Consider the following 27,019-nt stretch of genomic DNA (forward strand, 5'->3'; position numbering starts at 1 on the left):
CTGGTTTTTCCGCAACATCGACCATCTCGGCACCGCCTCGCTCGTTCACGTGCGTCAGGCCGCTGCTGCCTCCCCCGGAGAGCAGACGACACAAGTTGCCAGAAAGTGCGCACGACAGAACCACCCGTCTTGAAAGAAGTGCAGGGTTACTCATTTTCTTCAAGCGTTATGCCCACACAGGGCCAAACAGGATGGCCACTATCACTAGTACGGTGGTTAGGCACAGGACAAAAATGGTACTTGAAACTATACTCCCCTCCACAGGTGCGCCGCATGTGAGGCACTTGCTTCGAAACGCAGACAGCAGCTGCGTTCTCGTCAGAGGTCTGTCGGATGGTCTGGCCGGAACACGCCAAAAATATGCAATAGCTGTGCTGATTTTTTACTGTTTTTACTTTAGATATAACTCAATGGTCTGGGAAACTTCACAGGTTGAATAAGTTGTAAAATAATTTCCACAGCGAAAACTCGATGTCGTCAAGATGAAGGCGTAATCGATGAACATAACTATGGTGGCTACCATAACATAACCCACGCATAACCTGTTTCCGGCGCTTTCCGAAATTTCCGGTCTTTCAAATTAGTCACGTTGAGGCAATTTTCCTTATCCGCTTTCACCTTCTGATAAGCGGGGATTATAGTAAAACCACCAATTTCTGATATCAGCGTGCAAAGCAGCACAAACCATGGCAAAGTCAGGAGGCACTGGCCAGGCACGCACAAATTGCCGTCTGCTTTTTCCGGTTCGTAATATTTTCGACATTTCCGGTTTGAGAGCAGCAGCAGCAGCAGCAGCAGCGCCAAGCTATGGCCAAGATTGCAACACAAATATTGAAAACAATTAAGAAGCGTAAAAAGAAAACAAGATTATGAGAGCCAAATTTTTAAAAGAGAATGAATGTAAATATAAAATAAAATTGCCGGAAAAGTATTTTTTATTTATTTGGGAAGGATGACGTCATGATAAACAAGTATGGCGTCTGATACTCGTCGTCTGTGCAGCGAAAGTGTGAGCTTTGCTACGAAATTTAGCCTAATAAATAGCTGTTAATTTACCTTAACCATTCTTAACATCGTTTTATAGCTTTGAATTCGCTTCCGTGAGATTTTCGTACTGACCCAGAAGGCCTGCGTTACTAAACTGAATCGTTCCAAGTGGTACGCCCATTGCCTTGGCTACTACAGAATCTTTGTTTTTTTCATGTCGTGCATGTTGTTGGCGTCCTGTCATTTGTAAAATCCGTATCAGCTCTGTCATGTCGCTGTGTTTTTCCGCACCATGTCAGTACCTAGATATCTCTATTTGGATGAAATCAGTCATACCGGTCAGTCGTGCGAAATTTGACACCGATTGCGTGTTTGTGTTGTCTGTCATCGCCTTGCAGACGGCGCAGCCTTTCTGTGCTAGCTCCTTGAGATAAGACGACAGCCTATCGTCTGCCTGTTTTACTCATTCGGCAGCGTGAACGCAACTTAAGTGCAACATCTTTGCTCATTCTGTGCAGGAATTGGCCATGTCTTTACCGCCGTACAGTGACAGCCCCTCTCCAACGCCGTTCCGCAGCCCAGTGGAAAATGACTTGCCCCCGTCTTACGACGATATCACAAACCCGAACGGTATGTTTGTTGCTCGTCGGCGGTTGGCTGAAACTAAGCCTGCATAGTCTGCAGTCAAAACGTGCGCGCGATCGGAGCAACGCCGTCGCATGTTGACTTTGGATGCTATGCCGTTACCACAGACGCCAGAGCGGGTCCGCTGTATGGTTGTTAATAAAACCGCGCAACAAAAACGTCTGGCATCTATAGTGCAAATTTCAGTGTTTTATGCGATAAGCAAAAAGTGAAGTCGAATGGCTGCACACAAATCGCTGCTACTTTAGCTTCCAAAAGAGGACCCAAGTGCTCTTTTAAGATATTTTGTATTTGTAGACTTATACGATCCATTCTAACTGGAGTGCTTGTATTCCACCACCATACAGTATCAGCTGAACGACAATACAATATCCAGCAGCTGAATTTCAGCAAACTGATGTTGACGAGAAAGGGCAGCATTTTCGTGCATCCTGACAAGCATACCAAAAGTACACCCACAGCTCCTGGCAAAGGATTGCTGTTTAGGATAATGACAATTTTTGAATAAGAAGTGTGCGAAGGCTTAATAAACAATGTTTAAGTACAAGGCCTTAATATATCCCCGGATCATATTTTGTTTGCAGTACTTATAGGGGGCATTCCCTGACGTGCCGTGCACGGTGCATTGTGAGTAATTGAGGGGCTATCGGCCATCTTTGTATCCACTGGAAGAACATGGCAGATTTACGGATCCATAGTATGGATCAAATGCTGTTGTGTATTCCCACAAGCAGTGGTGCAGCTGCGGTTTATTACACTGTTGTAGACTGTAATAGATGCACACAGAGCAGGCAGATGAAAATGAAGAACTGCGCAAAACATCTTGGCTTTTTAAAGGTTTCGAAAGTACACACAATGAGTGCGACCGAACGAAACAACTCTCCGGGTATGTGACATCTGTGAAATGGCTGGCACGGCTCAATTAACCGTGCGAGTATCACAGAAGACGAGAAATCCATGTCAACAATGGGCCACACTGGAATCTTCTGGATGGGCCCTGGTAGCCAGTTGTCATGTTCTGTGCACAACAGTTCTTCAGGCAATGGCACGCCTTATTCCAGGTAAAAGAGCAGCGCGGCAGCATGTGAACAGGCTTCACCGTTTCCAGCCGCGCACATGCAGTGGGCTGCCAGCTCCTCCCCTTTGTGTTTAGCAGCAATCCAAACCTTCAAAGGAGTGCTCGACAAATTCAGATTTGCGGACTTGCGTGTGCAGTAAAGTTAGCTACTATTGGTTTATTACTGATCCATAAATAATGTCTGTTGTGCAATTACATGCGTGCCATTGAATATTTCTTTCCACTACACCGATGAATCCTTTCAGCTTAAATTTTGCACAGAAATGACATTTGGTGGTCAGTATTTTTCTTGGTACTTGCCTTATTCAACCAAATTCAGTTAACGTCGTCTGTATTGGCAGCGAAGCAAAACAAGCCACTGTCCCAGTGATGTAGGGTGCCTCGATGCACGCGCCCCCTGCTAGGGTGAAGCCATCCTTTGTGCCACCTTGCCGGCCTTGGGAGTCCGCCGGCCGCCATGTTCATGCCCTTTCGCGCGGCGGTGCAGCAGCCATCACACGTGCGCTCGCTTCATCGCCTTGTCTCTTGGTCCTGATAGGGGGTGCATCGACGTTGTTGTGTGCCGCAGTGCACCAACCACTCCATAAATGGATGGAGAATGTTCTTGTCCGTGAGAGGCCTCAAGAGAAGTCTGCCTTGGACAGTAAAGATCAAGCGCAACAAGTGGCAGCCGACAAATACATCGTACATTTTCAGCATGAGTAAAGCATTGTTCTTATGCTGTGGGATTCGCATGTTCGTGCTGTTGAAGTACGTGATTCATTTTTATTAAGGGAACGTGTGGAATGTTTTAACAGGAAAATGTATACATGTGGGGACCTTAATATTAAGAATCGCTGAGAATGAGCAACTTAGTGTGTGGGGATTGTGTGGGGATTGTGTGGTGAGCAATCGTGGGCAAATTGGACTGCTGACAGAACGAGCATTGCTACACGGAAAGATCCGAACCTGCCAAAGAAACAAAAAATGTTCTCATTCACTTGACAAGTTGAACTGCAAAAAAAAAAAAAAAAGAGAACAGGGTTGGTTGAGCATTTTTTCGGGAATGCGAATTTTCGGTGAAAAGAGTTAGATTCCCTTTTTTGGCGCGCCTGCTTTTCTGACCCACTGAATGCATTTGAGCATGAAACAAAGAACATCAAATCTCTTCACAATAGCAGACACCATTCCCCTTCATCATTGTATTCAGGAAAAAAGCCAAAAACTATGGGGCACTTAAGCTATCCTTATAATGTGGAAATTCGAGAGTGCTATTTGTCTATTTGCCAATGAGTGTAGTCTTACGGTGAAATGCTGCTGCAATGTTTAGTGCTGCTTCGGTATTTTTGCCTTTCTCCGAATGTTGCTGCGTATAACGTCGTGACAAAACAAGACAATAAATTGGTATACATTGTTGACTTTGCGATGTCGCAGCAAAGTTTTATATATATATATATAAACTTAAAGGAGGTGACACACGGTGGAAAAAACAACACTTTAATCCGACGTTTCGGCTGGAGCCCGACCTTTGTCAAGGAATGTAGCACAAAGGTCGGACCCCGGCCGAAACATCGGATTAAAGTGTTGTTTTTTCCACCGTGTGTCACCTCCTATAAGTTTATGCCCTACCGGAACCATTCGAGCTTCAACCCCCTCCCTATATAAAACTCCGCTGAGACTTCACAAAGTTGCAGGATTGCCTTAAGAGCCTGTTCTTGGTGGTTCGACTGAGAAAACCTGTGCCCAATGCATATGACATGAAATGCGCTCTGAGGCTTGTCAGCGTCAGCTAGTTTTTTGTGTTTACCTCACGGACAATGAGCTACGAATACATGCTAGACCTTCTCTCCCAAGCAAAGAAAGAAAGGACAGAAGTAGAAGCTGATGAGGTAAATGACTCATAAATTCTGTTAATTAAAGAACTGTCCACAACAGAGTGCAACACCTACACTACATAGGAGGTTTCATTTTGAAAAGAATTTTACCGTCTATTAGCTGCCAGCAATGAAAGGATGCGCTGCTGGGAAATCCTACTGATGAACATGCCTCTCTGACTGCTCTGAAGGAATATGTATCAGAAGGTAACAACCTAATTTATCCCAGTAATGATGGGATGCACATACTCAAATTACGTAGGTAGTTTTGCATTGGCACCACATATTTAAGACAAGAACGCTCTTTGTAAGCATGCCTTTAAAATACTCTGAAATTTTTTTTAATCGGAAATAAGCAGTTACTCTATTACTATTACTCCTTACTTGATTTCAACTAATCTCTGAGATCAGCTGTTGGCCATTGCTTTCTCTTAGAAACGCTGTGTTCAGTGCACACTGAATTATTCGACTCTCTTTAGTTCGACCTATCAATGACGCCAATATTTTGATTCCTTTTGACTATAAAGTTTGCCCTATCAATGCCGCCAATATTTCGATTCCTTTCGAGTATAAATGGATGTATTTTGACTGCGGCTATTAACCTCCCTCTTTTGTTTAACAAATATTCAGTGGTCCCACTGGGTGCGAATTGGCTGACTACACACATATTAAAAAATTAGAGGGACATAAGCTATGCTGTTAAGGGTATGACGCAAGAGCACTTCACACACACGGACGGAACTGTTTCACTTCTTTTCCATTCTGAGTAGCTTGACACCTTTGAGCTCATGTTTCTTTTTGTTTAAATTATTTAATTGATAAATTGCACTCAAAATTTTCTTTATTGGCATCATCAAACCTTACCATTTCATTCTGAGCATTTTGGCACCTTTGAAATTTCCTTCTCCAATTTATTTTTTTCATTTCATTAATTCATTAGTTAATACAGAGATTTCATATACTCGACATCACCTATTACACACCAATCAACCATCAATCACTAGAGCCACAAATTACCTGGACATGATTTCTTACGCAGCCCCGATTGTTTCCGACATGAGGTGCAGATTACTAGTGCTATGCCGATGGCATTAAGACTGAACGAGCTGCATATGCCATCGATAAATACTTGGATATGTTTTGTGTTTACAGTGCATAATGAACGCATGCGTGGTACAGGCACTGTGATATTTTGTTCATGTACGTGGGGCGAATGCGCTAGTTTTTATTTCTGAGAAAAAATACGCAAAGAACATAATTCTTGCTTCTTCTCTAACCAGGCCATTCTATTAATGAGGTTGACAATAAATGCGAATAAAGAAATTCAAGTGTTGCTAACTACACTAGTAAATGACTAAATGCAATCTACCTGCTAGTGATACTGTAATAATTCATTTTGATCTGCAGCTAAGGTCCTAGTGTGCCACTTTATGGACTTTTTTTTCTAATCTAGCACCCTAGTCACTGTGCGGGAGAAGGAACGACCATCCAAAGCTTTAAATATTTAGATGGTAGGCCGTTACAAGCCTAGTCTGTCGATACTTCATTTCAAAAAGCATTAAATGCAGTTGTGTTTGCTTTCATCGTGAAGACAGGTGCACTTTGGAAGCTGCAAGGGCGGGCACAAAGCATGTAGGCGCACGCCCCGCACCATTGAAGTGGGCCTGACAATGGCGGCCACAGTAACAGATGATGCAGTTGTCTTCACCCTCAGCGGAGCGCGCGCGCATCGAGGCACCCCACAGTGATGGCACCTGGGGCTCCATATGCTGACGTTTATGGCAAGGCTGCCGTACAGATTCGGCAATGGAACCTTGGCTGACAGAGTTGTTTTTGTGACAAAACAGCGCATAGCAACGGGACAGAACACAAGTGCTGATACCAGCAAGTGTGGCTCACCCCTCGAACTTACTAGTATCAGTTGCCTAGCAGATGAAGAAGCCCATGATGTGGGCTAGGTTGAGCCAACAGCAGGTTGAGCCAAGGAAAAAGAAAGGAGGCCTGCAGTAAGAATACCTTATATTCACAACCTTTCACATTGCCTAAAGAGAATTGGGCGAAAAGCTGGTGTGAATGTGGTGATGACCTCCCCTAACAAACTCAGACGTCTGTGCAGACGAGTGAATGATAACTCTGCACAAAAGAACAGGGCTACGCCGTTAAGCATCAAACCCCGTTTGTACAATGCTCCGCAGGCCTTGTTTATTCGTTTCCAGTGACATTACATTGAACAAACTGGCAGGCATATGAATGAAAGACTTCTAGAGCATAAAACGAATTTCGAGCAAGCGTCGAGAAACCTGGGGATTCATTGCAGGGACTGTCCTTCAAAAATTTGTACCCCTGGGCTCGGCAAATGCAAAGCAATTGTCAAGACACGAAGAACAGCTGGTCCGAGAAATTATCGAGGCAGCTTTGATGGCGGGGCTGAGCGGCTGTTGTGTTAGCATGCCTTCTGTTGCTTTAACAGACAAAGAATTGAACTTGTTAAGAATGTGATTCGCTTTTTTGATTATAGGATTTTGCTTGTCAACTGAGATAGCCTCACTGATATGGCTGTGATGCATGTGATCTGAGGTGTGATGCGATGTTATAAGAAGTCGTGTTTCTTCAAAATAAAGACAGTTGTAACGGTGCTTGTGTCTTGTTTCGTTGCTACGTGCTGTTTTGTCGCAAATAGATAACCAACTTGCCCAAGCGGCTGTCCTGGAGAGTTGTTTTGCGGAAGGTTTGAAGAGCTTTATCATCTTACTTATCAATAATAATCAGCTAAACTTAGTTTGACCAAAACTGCTCTAAATTTGGAGAGATTTGTTTGTGCAATGCAGAAAATGTTTTCAAGCTTGCACACGAGTTGGCACCATCGCTGTGGCAGCAGCTTGTTTTGCTTTGTTGCACCCACAGGTGATGCAAATATCCGACTTTTGATTGAATAAGGCAAGTACTCCAGACATGTTTGGTACAAAAGAATACTGACGACCAAATGCCTTTTCTGCGCGATATTTTAGCTGCAAGGATTCAGCTGTTTATCTGGGCAAAGCATTCTGCGGCACGCATTTAATTACCTGCATTATATGGTGATGACTGTGCTTGCGTTTGTCTGCTTCAGCCACGACTCTTTAACCCAGCGGCTATCTTTGAGTGATCTGTAGGCTTTCAGTTGGTTTCTTGTGATGGTCCATAGCATGAGGACATGAATGTCACGCATACTTGTGTGCGGCCACAGGCTGACGTTTGCCGTCCAGTTGCGCACACCGACTGCGAACAGGTCGGCGCTGCACAGTTCCATTTTTTTCGATGTACCGGTCTCTATCCAAATCGCCCAGACTTTTCAAACAGTTTGAACTGTTACTCATGCTGCTGGGTTAGTTTCCATTACATCAGTGCTGGCATGAGGCAGAGTGACAGAGAAAACTGACACGTAAGAGCAGCTGAGCCACCAACCACACTAGTCGGAGCAGGACTCCAAGACTGTATCAGCTGCGCACTGACGTCAGCTTTGACGTTGCGTGAATACCCTCTGTATCCCACTAGAGCATTGTGATGAAAAAACGTTACTCTGTACATGCTGCCACTATCGCATATTTCTTGGGAGGGACACCCCTTTTTTTTTTATGCCTGTGTGGCTGGTGAAACTTCTGCTCTAACACTGTTGCTAACATGCATTTTTAATTGGCCAGCATCCTAGCTCGATGAAATATTTAAAATGGTAACTCCTGTATCTTTCACTCTCATAGTAGCCTTTTCATTATGAACACTGTCAGCTGAATAGAAAGACTATTCCTTTAAGTGAATAATATTAAATAGGTTAGTATTATGTACTCTCATGTTGTGTGATAAACCTGCTTTATTGCTCCAGGTAGTACAAAAACGACTGATCACTGGTGCCTTATGTCATCTTACAGCACCTCCTCCATCGTACCAGTCGCTTTTTGGGCAGGTTCGAGAGGCACACAAGACATCAAGTGGTGTGCTCGACTTCTTGCGAAATGTAATACTGCTCCTACTGGGCACTCGTGAGTAATCTCCAGATAGACACCATTTCTTTGTTTTATTTTTTATTTACAGAATTGTGTGTTGCCATTTCTCTGCCATCTATCAGTCTTTGCAGCAAGTTGTTTTAGGCAGTATCAAGGAAAAATAATGGTGCATGTGAAATGCAGCCCTTTTCTAATAGTATTAATGGCATACATGCAAACTGAACAGTTAGTTTCAGTTTCAATATTAGGTTTATATGTCTGTAACTGAGCGTAGGTTGCATAGTGCACTTTATGTTACAAATTTTATGCATCTTGCTTTTTCAGTTGGGTGTACCATTCTGGTTGGAGTCACAGTCATCATTCCTGTCAGTATGATAGTTATAGGTAAGTACTTGACTTTTTTTTAGCTTAACTAAATATCTTGCTGCAGTTGTTAATTGAAGTATCACGAATACTTTTCATTTAGTGAGCTAAGCAAAAACCTCTAATCTCTGTTCATTTCTCTTTACTGGCAGCACATTAGTAAGTATTTTGGGGGAAAAGCTAATAAGATATGGAAAATTTAAAACAAACATTATTACTTCAACAGAAATATAAAAATACTTCTTATGCCTAATTGGTGACATGTATGAGCTACATAATACACTTGCCAGCATGAACCTCCTCTGCACTTGCATGTGAACACAACGATCTTCATATTTCTCCTGTAGAAAGTTAAAGCTTCAGAGCATGCTCCATGCCACACCTGTACAAAGTGAGTCACACTTAGCATGAACATAGGTTCGTGTGGTTTCGCACATTTTTCAAACCACTGATCCCAAGGCAATAGCAAGCTTAAGAACATGGCAGACGACATGAAGCGTAACCTCAAGGTCCCTTTTCTCGTGCGCTGCGCTGATGGAATGGCACTCCGTAGATGTGAGGCCATGTGAAGCCGTGTACCATAGTGTGATTGACCCCGTACATGTCTGCGGAAGATGGTGAACCATGCTATATTAACACATGCGCGTGGAATAAATAGGTGCTGTTGATTTACAAAAGGTAACTCATCACTGCTGTTACTATCAATTATCTGAAATCAGAAGGCCATCTTTGCAGATTATTTAATGTCATTAGGTGCAGATAGCTGGCAGTTTGCATATATGCTGACTTCTCACTATTTCAGAAATTCAATCCCAAAGTGGCTTATGACATCTATGGTGCAGGTTACAGTTTCCCCCCTTTTTTTAACTTTTTTTTTTTTTCAGGCACGACATACCTCAATGACTGCCCAGCTGAAAAGTACATCCCAATTTTTCTGGTGATGGGTGGAGTGTTTGGCGTGCTCAAGACTCTGCTAGATGTTTGTGGCAAGTGCCGGCGCCCTGATAGCAGTGGAGAGGCTGGCCGCAATGCAGCTGAAGAACAACGTGCTGAGGAACGCACATGGGGCACTTTGGTCAATTGCTTCCTTTTCGCCTGGTATGTTGCTGGTAAGTGTTTCACGCTTAATGTGACTTGTTCCATGCCCTACTCGGGCCCATCTGCGAACCAACTCTGAGTTTCTGGGTATGCGCACTACCTTGAGCACATCCGTGTATTGATGTACGTATCTACAGTATAGACGAAACCTGTATGCCAGGAGTCTGTAGAGTTTAATTTGCTACTTATGAAAACTACAAAGTGTAGCCCAGACCATGGTGTTAGGATAGGGGAGGTGTGTGACTGGGGCGAGTGTAAATCAGATTTCTGCTGCTTGGAGCTGGTGCAAAGTGTCGATGGCCACAGGGTCTATGGGTTGCCACAAAAAGGTCATAGTAAATGCTGCCTTTCGATGTCATGATGTAAGTGACAATCTGCCACCTCAGATATTTGCTAAGCCACAGAAAAACTTGCCAAGCACTTGGAGGATATTCCATGACAGTGCAGCATGTATGGAACCCCCTCACTACGGACCCACACAATTTTGTTAATTTATTTTATTTACTGAAAAGTAATGTCGCAGAGCCAGCATGCCTACCTGACATTCTCTTGCGCATCGATAACAAAAAGAAAACGTGCAACCAATATTTGCTGCCTATACTCCTTTGCTTGATATATTGCAGGGCAGGCTCAAGTAGCCTTCACAAATAAATGTTGTTTGTGTACATGTCTGAATCCCCTGGCCCTGCCTCAGTGGTTAGGGTGCTTGACTAAGGTCCAATTCAGTCTACAGCAGATGCATTTCAGTGGAGGCGAGATCTACGAGGGTGAGATCATTGCGATTGGGCACAACATTGACTTTGATTGCTCATTGCTCAACTGAGTCAAAGCTCATTGACATGAGCTTTGACTCACCTTACCCTCACCAATTTTCGCACAGTAATTCCGGATATGTTTCGGCACCTTCTTGCTAATTTTTAAGAGGATCTGACAAGCATAACCATCAGCAATGCTTAGTCGCTGGCAGGCGGGGAACCGCCCCACTAGACATAACCACCTTGTCGCAACACTACCGGCCCCGCTGTAGTCATGGCGGACTTCGTGGACATAGACAGCTCGCTGCATGCAGCATGCAGCAAATGCCTGCATGCGCAAGCATACCGATGCTTTCTTGGAGGATTCAAAACTTCTCCGAGCCTCCACAAAGGAATGCATCGGTTCCCAAGGCTGTAACAGCATTGAGTGGTCGCATGTTCTTCGCAGACACAAGTTATGCCACTCAGGTGCAGCTCACTTCTGCATGTCGAAAGAGAAGTTCACTGTGCCGATTTGCCCAAAGAGCAATGCCCGGCATCTCGAGCATACCACAACATGGCTTGGTAGCAGTAGTCGCTCAGGCAGTGCCACACCGCTCACTGGATGCTGTAACTTCGACACACATCGACAAATGCAGCAATTCAGCGACAATCGCGCTGTACAATGAGACGCATGCCGTGCATTTATGTGTTACGGCTCGAATGACTATCGGCGGATGCACATTTGAAATTGATGCCCAGTTTCTCTGGCCACGACAACACCAAAGGGCACCCACTCCCATTGAACCGACAGCAGGCAAAAAGCCTGCTCAGACTACCACCTCAACTATCAACAATGGCCATTGACATTAGTTCACTACTTCTGTAGTGGGACTGTCGCAGGCTGCGTGGAGCCACATAGAGCTAAACGAGTGCTTCGAGAGCATGGACCGCTGCTAGCCGTGCTCACCTGGCAACCCTTGAAAAGCAAGTTAACCAAGCCCTTGCTGCTCACAATTAACTCAAAAATGAGCACCAGCGACAAAGATTAATGTCACAAGAACACTTCTAATCTTGTACACTGATTCCGTACAGACGACCAAGCTCTCAGCATTTCCATAATGACAACACCAATGGGCACCCAGTCCCATTGAACTGACAGCAGGCGACAAGCCTGCTCAGACTACCACCTCAACCATCAACAATGGCCATTGACATTAGTTCGCTGCTTCTGTAGTGGAACTGTTGCAGGCTGCGTGGAGCCACATCGAGCTAAACGAGTGCCTCGAGAGCATGGACCGCTAGCCACTGGTGGTCTTGCTCCAAGAGATGCAAGGTACTGGCCCTGGTTTGCAGGGCTACCGTGCTTATACAATGCCCAGTACCACACGTGCATCCAGTCTTAAGTCTGAGACAGTCTTTGAGTGTCAAGCAGGTGTGTATGTGCTCAAAACAGTAGCGCACTGCCAGATACCTACCGCGGCCTTTGGAACCGACACGCAAGAAGCGTAGCCACACAGCTATGCCCTGGACGCCACAACCTTATAGTGGCTTCTATGTACATACTTCCTTGCACCACCGCCGCGAATCTCAATGCATAGATTTCACTTGGATGAGATGCTTGCACGCTATTTATCTGCACAAAGCTGTCGTTTTAATGCCAAGCATGTAGCCTGGGGATACCGCTGCTCGGGCAGCCGCGAATGCTATTTGCCTGAGGAAGCCGATGAGGTAGAATTCTGTCTTGCCAGTGACCTGTGCCAACCAGGACGAGCCGAAAATCGAGGATAACTTGACATCGATCCAGACAACCTGGATGACGACTGAGGCTGTAAGTCGGTGGTCTCATGAACTGGCACTGTGGAACAGCGACCATCATCTTATATGGATTGAACTAATGACCGGCAGCAAGAACATACACTAAACCGACTGGCAGCGCTTCAGGGAACTACCGTATAAACGTGTGTTAAGGGCCGCACCCGTTTATGGGCCACATCCCTTATTTTAAGAAGCAAAAATTAAAAAAAAAAAATTGTGCAAGGGCTGCACCCAAACTTTCCACGACCCATGCGGGAATAGCCTTAAAAATGCACGTGTACAGGAGCTTCCAGTTGCTGCCCACGGATGGCGCCCGAAGTCGTGGGTCATCATCATCATATTCCCTTTGCCGCGAGCTTTCACAATCAATATCGGCATCGATATCGGCAGCCCCAGCCGTGCCGGCTTTGTTTTGCCGACTGACAAAGGCACGTGAGTAGTGGTAGCGTGGTTGGCGTGGTCGCACGCTGTAGTTTTGGCTCTTGTGTGCTCTTTATTTTTCATGAATTGCCGTCGAGCATTGCCATTCTAGCATGATGGGCAAGCTTATTGGTAGCCACATGGCAGGCTTTAAACTGAAAGTAGTGGAGTTTGTCCTCGAACACGGCAAGTGTGCAGTGTGCAGAAAATTTGACGTGTACGGGAAGTGCGTCCGAAGATGGTGCAACCAGAAGGATGCATTGAAGATCACCAGTTACAAAAGGCGTGCTTTTCGAGGCAAGTCATGCAAGTATCCCGAGCTGGAAGAAGAGCTGTTCCGCTATGCAATGGAAGTGCGGAACAATGGCTATGTGTTGACAACTGACATGCTGCGCGTGAGGACACAAGCCTTGGCGCGTGCAAGAAGCATGCCAGGCGAGAACTTCAAAGCTACTGTCAGCTGGCTACATAGATTTCTCAAGAGGAAGGGCCTATCATTTCGGCGAAAGACCATGACGTTTCAGCGGCTACCCCCTTGACTACGCCGACAAGTTGTTCAGCTTTCAAAAGTTATGTCATTGATCTACATCTGTGCAGAACTATGTATTGTCTCAAATAGTGAACGCTGACTAGACCCCCGTGTTGTTCGACTGCCCTGAGAACTGCATAGTTAAAATGACAGGGAAATGAGTGTATGCAGACAGCCGGCGCGGAGCGCCAACGGTGCACTGTTATGCCGTGTGTCACTGCGGACGGGCGGAAACTGCTCCCCTATGTCATCTTGATAAGGAAAAATATTCCTAATGATGCTTTCCCCTAGGGAGTTGTAGTTCGAGCCCAAGAAAAGGGCTGGATGGGCGATGAGCTTATGCTCGACTGGATAAAAAGTGCTTGGTGGAACTGCCCACGCACCATGTTGGCCAAACGATTGCTGCTCGCTTTGTACAGAATCTGCCGTCACTTGACGGATAAGGTTAAAGAACACCTGCGTAGTATCCGCACAGACATGGCCATTATTCTGGGCGGCCTCACCGGCATGCTGCAACCCCTGAACGTCAGCATCAATCGGCCTTTTAAGGTTGAATTTCGAAGGCAGTACTCAGAATGGAAGGCAAACGGCAATCATGACGAAACGCTGACTGGGTGGCGCAAAAGGGCACTGCTCGTGACTGCGCTTGGCTGGATTTTGTCCACATGGAACTCTGTCTACGGATATTGTATCCTGTAGTTTCAAGGTGACTGGGATTTCAAACAATTTAATTAAGACTCAAGACGGTGACTTGTGAAGTGAACGTGCACCAGAACACAGCGCCAGCTCGGAGTCGGAAAACTCCGTGAGTGACGATTGAATGGTAAATAAATACCGCGCATTCACCGAATGTTCTGTTTTTACATTAAAAAAAAAGTTTTTTCGTGTGTCGCATGTATAGGCCGCACCGCGAAAATTGCCCCTCTAATCTGAGAAAAAAAAAATGCGGCCCTTACACGCGCGGCCCTTACACGCGTTTATATGGTACCTCATGAGCCAGCCTGAAGACACTGATGCATCGCCCACCATACTGACCAACCGCATACTAGTGGCTGCACAGGAACCTTAAAGACATCAGAAGTGGAATGAGACTCCCCCGACACTTGATCGCCATATTGGTAATCAGTGGGGTGTCCGCGAAGAATTGCAAGCAAAATACATAGCTAAAGGTTGCACCTATCCTTACCTAATGCTCATATGACAACAAACGCCTAAAATTCAGCGCCACGCAAAACTGCTTTCTAGGCAGTGCTGGGAAGAGCACTGCCAATGATTCTCTCAGCACACTGGTGCTGGAAAACGCTAATCTACATTTCGATCCTTGTGCGGACAGGGAAAGCTCCAGGATACGGTGGAGGCCGTTACTCAGAACCGGTGTCTGCCATGAGAAGTTCAAAAAACAGGTGTCTGAGTTTTTCCTGCACCTGTCCACCACCATAACTGATAACATTCATTTCCCAGATCGTGTAGACGAGTCGCAGCCTATTGAGACACCATTCGACACCATTTATGATGGCTGAGCTCACAGCAGCCCTCAAACAGATCATGACGTATGATGACATGACGTATACAATGCTTTAAAACCTTGCCGCTTCACAGGGTGAACAGCTCTTGCATGTCAGTGAGATAAGGACACATGGCGTGGTACCAGTAAACCTAATGGTGAATTCCAATCACAGTGCTGGAGCACTTTCAGAGCAACGTTTTCTGCTCTTTTTGGAGCAACTGTATTCCAAATGCAGATGGGGAGCAATCGCAGAGCCAAGTTCATTCCGTGGAGCAGTCGCTCCACTGAAATCGGCGGATCAGGCTGGAAGTTTGCACAACACATTTTTTCAGTGACACTCTCCATATCTGGCAGCTTGTCGTTGCCGCATCGACTCCACTCTCTGCGCTTTGTAGCAGACGATTACTGCTTACTGCTGCTATGCATGCAAATTTCCGTTGTAAACTGGCACTTTCTTTCGGGGACAGTGAATCAGAGAACAGCCTCAGCTCGGAGAGCGACTGCAAAACTATGTGCGAAAATTTTTTATGTGCTTCTATTTCGTAAGCTTGAAGCCATTGATTTACTGCTGTGCTTTGGGAGGTGGAAACTGCACAGTGAATTTGTTTTATTCGAAAAAAGTGCCGAATAACTCATACCGCGTGCGCCCGCATTCAGCTGTGTGGGCATGAACAAAATAATCGCGTAGGCTGGTGATGTCAACATCATCTTAAGAAACAGAGGGAGCAGCATAGATTCGTTACAGGTTTGAAAACAGATGACACGCATACATGAAGCACAGCTAGCCAAGCGCAAGGAATGACGGGTTTTTCCTCCGTAATTCGCGAGCGCCACCTAGTTGCTCCGGCTGGAGCACAAGTGTACGGAACGCATGCCCTCCATTGCGGGGCATGCGGACCACTCTGGATATGCAATTGGAATTCACCACAAAGCATGCAATAGGGACCACAATTCCCAAGCCCGGGAATGATCCCTCACACATAGCCAAGCTGTGCCCAATTTTGCTTACCTCCACTGTGTGTAAGCATATAGAGACAATCACGGTAACTAGAATAAATCACCACCTCGAAGGAGGGAACTTCTATTTTCATCTGGGCCAAACAGGATTCAGAACAAATAGGGACGCACGGCAATCTGTTCTTGCCGCGGCAACTTCTACGAAAGACGCGCCGCAAGCGACCGCACATCATGGTAGCAGTAGACACTGTCACCCATATTGCGGTTCTGACCGTGCTGGCAGAAGCCTACTTAAGCAAGAGACTAAATAATTTCGTGCAGAGGTTCTTGCATAATCGAGACTTCGAGATCTACTCAGGTCGCCCAGAAACGCTGTCATTTGAGAACACTTGCGGTATACTGCAGGGAGCCATTCTGTCCTCGACTCTGTTCAACCTAGTGATGACGAAGCTAGTGCGCGGCATCGCGACTGTTCCTAGCATTTGCATTACAGCATATGCTGATGTAGTCATCCGGACTGAAGCCACGGCCATCTCACAACTGATGCTGCTGTTCAGTCTCCAGCAAGCATCGAGTATTCTAGCTGACCTGCTTGCTCGCACTGACATGGAGGTTTCTTTGGCCAAGACACCGTACATCGCTGTAAGAGGAACGCTTGTGGAATGAGTTCGTATCTTCCTTACCATGGCGGGACACCTCCAGCACACTCCTGACCAATGGATCCGACTTCTGGGCATCCCTGTTCACAAGTCGGGAAGAGCAAAAGAGTGGCTACAGCAGCTGAGCAAGCAGTGGAATCCACTGCCTAATCTCATATAGAAGATCTCCAATAGTTTTAGTGGATGCAGAAAATAGAGGTGTTGTACAGAGCAGCCCTGCACATTGTCACAGGGCTCCCATGACATACGAAAATTCAAGAGCTCTACCGCTACACAGGGTTTCCCACTCTGGAAGAAACCATATGGGCCCAAATGGAGGCACCCAAGACTGTCGCGTGCTCACGGCACTAGATGCAACCTGCTAATGGAGGACGGCCAAGCCCAAGGTAGTGTTACAATCTAGAGGCACATTCTTCCGTAGGAGGATAGTGACTCAGCAGCAGCCGATACCTTTCAAGACACAGCACCAGAGGCATGGAGCACAACGTGCGACACGAGCATGAGGCGAAAACAGCGCCCAGCAAGCCGATGAGTTGACACTTCTTGTGTGTGTTGACACGTGGCGACCCAAGGTCAGCACAGTGGTCCTGGCTGCGGTGGCCGGCCGTGCCAGAGAAACGCACACTCAAGTCTTCAAACTAGACATCTGCCTTGAAGGCATAGAGCTGGAGCTTCAGGCCATTCGAGAGGGACTGCTGACAGCAGAAGGGTCCATAACACTTCCAAAAGACCCTGATGGAGAACAGCACTGCCGTCGGCAAAAAAGACGAAGGGAGCTTCTCTCCAAGACTTTCAGATGCGATGATCCCATCCCCTCGGTTTGCCACGAGGTGCTTAGGTGTTCATAAACTGAGTACGACCCGGATGTGCTTACACTGATGACGTGATTGCTTGCTGGCGCGGCCACAGGCACACAGGAGCCCAAAGAGCAGAATATGGTGATCCCCCCTGAAGCTTTCCCAACTGTAAGATGCTTCGCCTGCAGGCAGGAGGAGACCCCATCATCTCGTGTGGGTTTGCCCAGGCTTGGACAGTCCTCGTCAGCATTACTGCCCAACCTGGATACGGACTTAAGAGGAATGGTTTCGGCCTTGCGGGCGACGACGAGAGACACCAGATGTGTTGTTGCACTTCATGTGCGAGGCAGTAATAGCAGGCCGCTATTGATTACTCAATTCCTCACACCTAATTTCCTGCGGCCTCGAGCCATCCACAAAACAGAGGTGTTTGAATTGAACAGGAGAGGCCCATGAACCATGCGATATTAGTGCATGTACAGTTGAACTCCTTTATAAGGGACATGCATTGGGAAGAAGTTTTTGTCTCTTATATGAGAGGTTCCTTAAAAGCAGGGTGCCACGATTACATTTCTTGACCAAACATTATTTCGGTGCAGGCATCCTACAGCTAAAATACACACAAAAAAAAGGGTACATCATGTTGCAAAAGCGTTGTTATAGCTTTCATTTACATATTGCATTTGCTTGGTGGACCACGACACTGACCACACCTCGCACCTTTCTTGATTTATTTACTGCTGAAACAGTTGTAAATCTTGGTTTGCTTCATGGCTGCATTGATGCTGTTCAACACAGCCTCTCCCAGTTTGAAAATCAGGCCAAGTGCCTCATGGCAGATGTGCCAAAGCAGTATATGTTGGCAAACTATGTTTGCAGTGATTGCAAAGTGCGATCGCGATGTGACGTGGCACCGCAACTAGTGATTCACAATTAAGTTATGTGTCCGGTAACACTACTAAACTTGCCATGTCAAAGAAGTGCCACGAAATCGTAAGAGTAACCAGCTTACCACCAAGGTGCTAGAAGTGGCCAAAACTATAAAACATCACCACGAGAAATATCCCTCAGAAATTTACGCTTGTTTGACAAAGGGTAACAGCGGCTGTGAGTAACAAGTCTGTGAATGTTGCTACTCAGACGAAAAATAAATGAAAAGCAAACGAGAAGTCTCCTAGAGCAGAACCACTTCTGTTTTTATGCCATTCATTTTGGTCTTGGCTTGGCTATCTCTCGCTTTCTAGGCACAATGACTTATGTCAGCGACACCAGCTGAGCACTTTCTTTACATTTACCAGATAGATTTGTTGCTTACTCCGAAATGCAGCGTAATGGACAATTTCTGCTATATTCTTCAGACTAGTGAACACAATACCTATGGTAATTCGGGATAGGAAGCTCCACTAATTGGAGAACCCAATGCGCGCTCCCAATGTGCTCGCACAAATGCTCGTATATGCAGTTGCACATGTGCTCTTCGTGGCAAGCCTGATGAGCCTCTCTACCTTGCATTCCCACTGCAGAGGCTTCTTTTAGTCATTTCATATCTGATTCTTTAGTTTATAATTAATAATGACGGCACAGGTGCATCTCTCTTCTTTTGTTTTCACTGTAGCTGGAACTGAATGAACCTAGTGATGGATGGTGCTGGATCTAATTTTAAAATGTCTGTTACAAGCAAGACTGAGTACCAAACTTTCAGGCTAATTTGTCCTTAATAACCAGATATCTTCTACATCCAATGTCTGTTAAAAAAGAAAGAGTAATGAAAGTCATAGGGCGGCCAACTATTTGGGTGAATGGTGTCTCTTATACTCGACTGTCTGTTACATCCATGTCTCTTATACCTGGGTTCAGCTGTATAAAAAACCCCAGATGATCAAAATGCTCCAAAGGCCTCCACTACGGCGACCCTTATAGTCTGAGTCACTTTGAGCCCTCTAACCCCATCAACCATCATAACCAAATTGTCCTGAGCATTTTGCATATTTCCAAGTGCAGTGCTCTGGGGGGTGCCACCTGCTCACGGGATGCACACACTATAGGCTCATGTATTAAGAAAAGAGAAGGCCGGCCAAAGGTTTTTGTGCACTGGCGGGCACTCTGTCACGCCAGTGGTTTTCGTTCACACGCGTATTTTATTTTTACACTGTGGCCTAGCCTGGGCACTTGGGCCATTGGAATGCAGAGTATTTTCATCAGCAGCGCCAGCACACTGCGAAGGTATCTAGTAACTGCAGTTCATGGGATAGGCTCATTTAGCAAAGAAGCTTTGTGGAAAACACGAGTTCGAGCACTGTTACCATTGCTTGCCATGCCATACTGTACCAGAATGCGGTCAGCTGCCTTACGACATTCGTGTCTTAATGGCTCACCTTTTCATGTGGGTTTTTCAGGCTGTGTGTGGGTATACCGTGCCTACCCCCCGGACTACACGCACAGTGAAAGCCCAGCATTCTGCGACAGGACTTTGTACCTGTTTGCGTTTGGCCTGGTCACTGCTGGTCTTCTGTCACTTGGTCTGGTGGCAGCCTGCCTGTGCTGCCTAACCCTCTTCTCACTACTGTCGAGCAAGGAATGATTGTATCAACAATGCCTGTCCTTTTGTGAACACCGGCCTGGAAAGCCTGCAGACAGATGTGCCATAGGTGCAGTGCCCACCATCTTCAAGGCCCATCAGCCAAGCTGCCTGCCCCGTGGTGTGCACAACAGTGCTTACAGCTGTTGCGTGATGAGACTGGACTTCTTGCATTCTCTGAGCTGTCGTCACCTCCTCAAGAATGCGACTTCTACAAGCAAGGGGCAATGGTTCGAACTATTGAGCAGCTGCTCCTCCCATTCCTGTGGTTTTGTTTGTGCATTAATTAAGAAGCAGAGGAATGTGGTGTTTTCTTTCTGTGTTGAATTTTGATTGAGGGCTTTTTATAACTTTAGGAAAATTGGTGCTTAGTGCTTCAATGTATACTTTCTCAGAAAGGTAACTTAACAAAGCTTGTATCTGGGCTACATAGTACAGTCCTTGCCACAATTTTGGAGCCCACTGCGAACAGCTGTGGAGCGGCTGCGGCGCTGAGTGGCTGCGCTGTTGTCACAAATGCACTGGCTGCGAAGATATAGAGGATGAGGGCAATAGTCTCTCTTTTCTTCTGGCAGGCGAGGAATAGGGAGCAGCACTGGCTTCACAAACAATAGTGTTGCGTTCGCGTTGCCGCTTTATTTGCAAGGGCTTTGCACGAGGGCGCTTGCACCTAGCCGAAGCGCAGCATCATTCTCTGAGCGCCCTGAAACCAATGCGCATTGCGGTAACATGCAAAGCTGCTGTGGCCGCTCAGACGTTAATCGTCAAAACTTTTCACGTTGCAGTGGCGAAGCCATTAAGAAGCAAACGCGGGGCTCGCAACTCCGCGGACAAAGCAAATACACAAGTCATCATCTTGTGATGCAGGTTTTTATCCTGGTTTGTTACATGTGTTTGCTGCTTCCAGCTTTTAGGTGCTGTGAACTTACCAGCTGCTTTTTCTTCACTCCGCAGTTACGCACAATAAATGTCAGTGCCTTTGTCGCAAGTTTGGACCCAGTAGCGACAACGATGGGAGAAGCGCCGTTGCACTGCAAAGTTGTGATAAATTTGGGACATTGTTCTGTCGCTTTTCCGGGGGGAGCCTTTGAGCAGGAACACTCCATGTAGCGAAAGGCTCACAGGGATGTGAGGCTGGGCATGTAATTTTTAAAAGGCCAGAATTCAATCGCGCTGCGTGACTGAGCAGGGCCTCACGTGCTTATGCGACCTTAAGCTGCCCTGCATGCTGATAACATGAAGCAGCGACACTTCCGCGAGCTAAGCTTGCGTTACAAGCAATATTTTTCCAGAAAAAACAAAAGATGCTTTCATCCTAAAATATAACAAACTGTGTGATAAATATATATAGACAGCTAGGTTGTCCCCCTCTGGCGTGTTGACTTTATTCATTTATTTTTGTGACTAAGTGTTTGCAGCTTTTTCATATCAGCGGTAATAGACTTTTCCACAAATCGTAGCGCCACACCATCCCCTGGCGGATCTGCGCAAAGCATGATGGCAGAACGGAGCGATCTCCACCTGCGTCGGCTGCTGGCAAATGTGTTGGCGTGCTGTGCCGCTGCTTTCTGCTGTCGTGCGTCTTCTTGTGCGCGTTGTTGGGGCTTCCTTGCAAAATGCAGCAAGCCCCGGATTGCTTTGATGGTTAACTGCTAGTCTTTATGCAATTTTTTCGTGACTTTTGAAACGAAAGCTTCACTACGCCATGTAAAGCCAAGGTCGCCGTGCGTGGCACACGCTGCTACAGCGGACGTGCCGTAACCATGTCAACGAGCTGCTCCCGTCACCGCTGGGGTGCTCATGGGGAGCGGCTAGGCTCCAGATGCGTGTGTTGGCACGGAGATAGCGGAGAGGAGAAGGGTTGTTTTCGCACTGCGCGCGCCGCCACGGGGAGCTGCAGTGGGCGAACGCCGGACTTTTTTGTGTTGGCTGATGACCCGTGGATTCAGAATGCAACCCCTAACTGTACAACATGATGCAAAGGAATGGTGGGCACAGTGTAATTAAAAAAAAAATAGCGAGTAGCAGCAGCGCAGCAAGGATACCGAGATGGCAGAGAAAAGTTCACATGAGAACCGGCAGAGTCGGAGAGACGTGAGCGTGGCGGCACTCCGCTTTCCCAGGGGGCTTTGCGCGGCTGCTTGGTGGCGCGGCGTAATTACTGGAAAGGTCTATTGAAGCTTGATCGAGGTTTTCCTTTTCCAGGAAGTGGTAGTATGTGACGGTGCTAATCACACACGTGGCTTCGCCCTAGTCAACAGAAGTCAAGAGCTTGAGGAGAGATTAAAACGTGCCATATTCCTCGGCATGAAAAAATAAACGAAGCACTTACGGCCATATGAAAAGGCTGTACAATCTGTTATGCTTATTACTTGGTGGCAGTCGATTCTCACACCGGCAGTTAGCAGGTTGGCATTCATTTTGCTTTTGCTGTCCTTTTCATCTACGTCTTTACAGTCTTTACAGCATGTGTGCAGGTGTTCGGCGTTGAGGAGGTTCAGTATTATGTTATGTTCAGTTCAGGGCAGCATACCGAATGTCATCACCACCCTCTCCTTAAAGTGCAGCGGTAGAGTTCCTTGGCATTTTGCCTGAACTAAAAGAAATTAGCCGTTTGCTCTACTCCTGCTTCGAAGCATATTTAGACTTTCCACAAATATGCTTGTTATTTGGTTTTGCAGAGAAGACGACGCAGCATCGCAGGTTGGCTTCAGCGATTACCCCAATGTTTTGCAGCCTTGCGAGCGCGTTAATATAATACTTGCATGCAGTGTGGCCGTGAGGTATCAGTGGTTTGTTTCTCATGTCTGCTAAGGGCTCGATTTTTGCGGCAATACACTTTTTCCTGCTCAGTGATTTTGTCTTGTATCACTGTCCACGAATGGCAAATAGCAACCAAGTAGGTGCATGCAGTGGTGGAGGACTTAATTCGTCTTCCTGATGCGAGTTCGCACCATGCCCCCACGGGTTCACATGGAGACTAGGCTGAGAATAGTCAGCCTTGTGATAGTCAGCAAAAGCTGTCAAGCTATTCCTTTCGAAATAGAATATGAAAAGAAAACAACGAATCGCATAGTTTGCTGACGGCGAGACAAAAGACGCCTAAAGGACACTGCTACCCAGCCCTGCCAACCGTTCCATAGCTCTTAGCAGTGGGCTCCGAAATTGTGACGAAGGCTGTACATAGCTTTGGAAGGGGAAAAATGTGTACTAAAAGCATGTGGAAGAAAACGACAGGATGAGCGCTGTCCTGTCTTTTTAGCGCTTGTCCTATGATTTTTTTATCCACGTGTTTTCCAGAGCGCCTTTTCTCCTTCGAAAACTTCCTCAGAATGTACTTAATAAAAGTTAGTCAAACTTGAAAGAAAAACATACCAGTCTTCATGTACTCAGACTTTCTCAGATTGACAAAATGAGCAACTTGGAAGATGAAAATGCAACTTTACAAAAAAAAAATATAGATGTTGAATTTATTTGTGCTGCGAGTCCAGAACAGGTGCACACTCATGCTGGCAGCATTTATAAAGAAAAGGAATGTTGGAACTACTATCATGTGCAGTACAAGGTCGCTGTTGTGCGGTGTTGATGACAATATTCTAGAGCCGCAAAAAAGTGTCCGAAAGCATGACAGAGGTAAAATAGTTGCCATGAACATTGTTGTGACATCATATATGCCTCAAGGATATATATATATACATATACCAGGTTTCCCAGCTAACTTGGACCCAAAAGGTTAAAAAATTAAATATTTGAGACAGCCCAGGGAAATCAGTCGTATACAGCTGCCAGCAGTCTTGTGCACCACAGGCAATATTTTGTTTCCCAAATAAATTGTTAGTTAACTAGGTTAATTTCTCTAATTTAATTAATATTGACTTTAGACAATAAATGTGATTTGCAAAGTTGGAGAGCACCTTCAGAAATCACCATTCTAATTATTTGCTATAAAGAAAGCTTCACGTGTTGCTTTCTTTCTGAGCTTTGAAGAAAGCCTGCGAATTACAAAAACAATCACGTGAATGGTGCATTCGCGCACCATGATTACCATGCTTTCAACCGTGGCCTGAGAGAAAAAAATTAGCTGCGGCCGTGGCTTGCAGTGGCAGGCTGATATGTCTGCGGTGGTTTCTTTGTCCGCTTCAGCCACTGGGCACATGTGACGGTACAAATTGCAGCGAGTGCAGTGAGCTGGCTGAATGGGCTGCGGCCATCATCAACTTATCAGCCTAACACTGGAACTGGGTCATTGAGACATGGCAGCAGATGATTTTGGTTCACTCAATGCACTGTTGAGAGCAGGGAAATTGTGCCTTGTGGATACACTGGTCATGTGACTGTTTTTGTAATTCGCGGGCTTTCTCTGAAGCTGAGAAAAAAGATACACATGAGGCTTTCTTTATCTCAGATAAATGTAATGAGGTTTTCTGAAGGTAGTCTCCAACTTTGCAAATCACATTTACTGTCTAGAGGCAATACTAAGCAAATCAGAAAAATTAACCTAATTAACTAATCAGTTATTTCCAAAGCAAAAATATTGTGGTGCGCAAGACTGCTGGCAGCTGTATGTAACTGATTTCTCTAGCCTGTCTCAAATATATTTTAACCCTTGGGGTCTGAGTTAATTGGGACACCCGGTATATATCTTTGTGTGCACATGAACATGCTTCAATGAATGCACCATCACCTTTCCCAACAGTCAGTGCTCCTGAGCACCATTTCAGCTGATATTATACCCACCTGCAGACATTTTTTTTTTACTTGTTTTTGGAGTGGAGAAGGAGACACTTGCTGTCTGACATTGCTGCTGCCTTCTTCAATATATTTTTTCTTTTTTTTGCACTATACTGGCAAAAATATTGGTTTTGAAAGAAAGAAATTTCTGTACTCTCTGGAATGTATTTTGGAAGCCACAGTTATGTCTTGTAAGGTAGTCATATCAAACCAATGAGCGAGCTTTTGTGCAAATAGGGCAAAGTTATTGATGCTGTGTGTGCCTGTGTGTGCATGTTTGAATGCATACAGAAAAAAACTTATTCCGTTGGTGTTATCTGTACCTGTTTTTGATTATTATTTTGTGTTGAGCGTTCATGTATACACTCCCCCCTCTGTCCTGATCTTATATGCAGCCTTGTGGCCTTTTGTGTTTGTAATACTGGATGTTGAACTGATGGGCTTAGTTCAGTTGATAGCTACATCACAAACTGCCTGGTCATTGATGCCTGTGCCACGCTTGCCAATAGAAAATATTTCATGCTCTTTCTTCACTCATTTCGGGCAATGTATAAGCAGTCACTGATTGATGGCTCTCACATTCAGTCGGGGGTTAGCTGTTCAATGCAAGCACGTGACCTTTGCCATGCCACAGCTATGCCATGTGAATCACTGCCTTCTGTCATCCTATGCGATTTTTTTGTTTTATTTCACTCAGTATTTAAGAAACAACCATGTAACTATGTTAGAATTCTCAAAATATCTGCTACAACTACAACACATGAAGTTGCCTTTTAATCTGATTGCATTGCAATTTTGTGTCCAGAAATGTAGTTGCAGCCATATCTGAGCTTGTAAGAACAGCAGAAAGTGCTGGCTTAATGACTCACTGTATTTTCTTATTCACCTGACACATTTTTATACTTAGATAAGTTGGCTGGAAGTATTGATTAGAAATTTTAGCTATTATTACTTTAATGGCAGTTTTAAACTGCAATCTAGTAACCATGCTTGTTATGTGTAATTCTGGTCTGAAGAAATATAAATTCATATTGTTAAGTTGGTTCCCCGAAAAAAAGGCAGATCTTTCAGTTCTCAAATACCTGATAAATTTGTTGGAAATGCTTCACCTAGTTCCTTGTGCGTGGGAGAATGATCCTGGTGCAAAGCAGAACGTTTTTCTCCAAAAGAACACGTAGGAAGTCATGTTTGGGTGCTCACTGAGTGTGCTTCACAGATGTCATTTGTATGTATCAGTTTGTGCCAGTACCTTCTATCTTGATTTTATTGACATCCTGACATGTGACATGCAGTTTCTGTCTGAAATTAATTCTATTTTCTCTAGAGTACATAATTTCTTTTATCACTGCAGTGCTTGATATGGTTTGCAATGCATACTAGTATATTAACTGGTCAATAGCTCTTACAATGGCGTATGTGATATTTCGAGTTATCTGTATGATTCAAGATAATATTGTAAAGGCCACATGTTTGTGTTCTTGTATGTAGATGTGAATGTGTGCAACACAAGAGGCTTGGACCATAACATCATCACCACTTTCTCGTGTTTTCTTATTGGCAAGGTCATCCTAATTGAAGTTTTTAATGGTTTACAACTATGAGCTTATTGTTCTGCTTCTTGTATGAGCCCAGCATTTCAGACATTTTCTACTGTATGCTTTCTTTGGATGTATTCATGCACTTGTGCGCTGCAAGCATTTGAGCACCAAGTTACATTGGATATGGTCTTTCTCGTATTGAATGAGAATTGAACCCGGGACTTAGCATGGGCATTGTGTGCACCTTGTGATATTTTGTTGTGCTAGCCTCTGGAGTTGCAGTTTAAGACATAACTTATTTTCCTTGCTGCCCTAGCACACGGTGAAACAAAGTATTATGGGCAGTATTTTGCTGGATGTCACTCCTGCTTTGACTATTTGCAAAATACACTTGGGTATTAACTATGCATTGTATTGCTACCGCTATACCAATGACAGAGCTCTTTGCCTCTCCTTCACTTTACTCAGCCCGGTGTAACGTGAAAAGAAAAATAAATTTTAAACTGTGGCGCTACTAGCACTGTGCGTAATTTTCTTCATGGCGGTGACTGGTGACACACCCGTGGCACGATGTGAATCAACTAGCTTGCAAAAGAAAAAGTGTGCACTACAGCAAATGAAACAATACTAATTTCTGACTTTAATTAATTTACTATATTTTAGCTTATTTGGCTATAGAAAGATTGTTGTGTTTTTAATAATTTTAGCTTATGCAGGCACTTTCAGTGTTCGGCACTTTGGGTGTGC

The 27,019-nt window shown here is 45.3% G+C and overlaps 1 protein-coding gene across 3 annotated transcripts; it reads left to right on the forward strand.

Moving 5' to 3' along the window:
* The first annotated feature begins 934 nt into the window (after positions 1-934).
* LOC146191524 (transmembrane protein 272-like) lies at positions 935-26,790 on the forward strand. 3 transcript variants are annotated; one of them, XM_084602037.1, is made up of 6 exons: positions 935-1,009; positions 1,506-1,617; positions 8,469-8,579; positions 8,868-8,927; positions 9,791-10,015; positions 19,822-26,790. In XM_084602037.1, the coding sequence occupies exons 1-6, from the start codon at positions 974-976 to the stop codon at positions 20,004-20,006; spliced, it is 729 nt and encodes a 242-aa protein (XP_084458163.1). In that variant the 5' UTR covers positions 935-973; the 3' UTR covers positions 20,007-26,790. The 3 variants fall into 3 exon arrangements, with proteins under 3 accessions (XP_084458163.1, XP_084458164.1, XP_084458162.1); XM_084602038.1 differs by having other exon boundaries at positions 947-1,158; XM_084602036.1 differs by lacking the exon at positions 935-1,009 and adding an exon at positions 1,198-1,325.
* Positions 26,791-27,019: the final 229 nt, after the last annotated feature.

This window comes from Amblyomma maculatum, chromosome 4, assembly GCF_055883805.1.
Source record: "Amblyomma maculatum isolate TAMU_Amacu chromosome 4, ASM5588380v1, whole genome shotgun sequence".
NCBI lineage: Eukaryota > Metazoa > Arthropoda > Arachnida > Ixodida > Ixodidae > Amblyomma > Amblyomma maculatum.

Coding starts and splice junctions, on each gene's coding strand:
- LOC146191524 (XM_084602036.1), top strand. CDS start 1,257: ATGTCGCTGTGTTTTTCCGCACCATGTCAGTACCTAGATATCTCTATT. Junction 1,326..1,505: donor GGATGAAATCAGTCATACCG/GTCAGTCGTGCG, acceptor CATTCTGTGCAG/GAATTGGCCATGTCTTTACC. Junction 8,928..9,790: donor TGTCAGTATGATAGTTATAG/GTAAGTACTTGA, acceptor TTTTTTTTTCAG/GCACGACATACCTCAATGAC.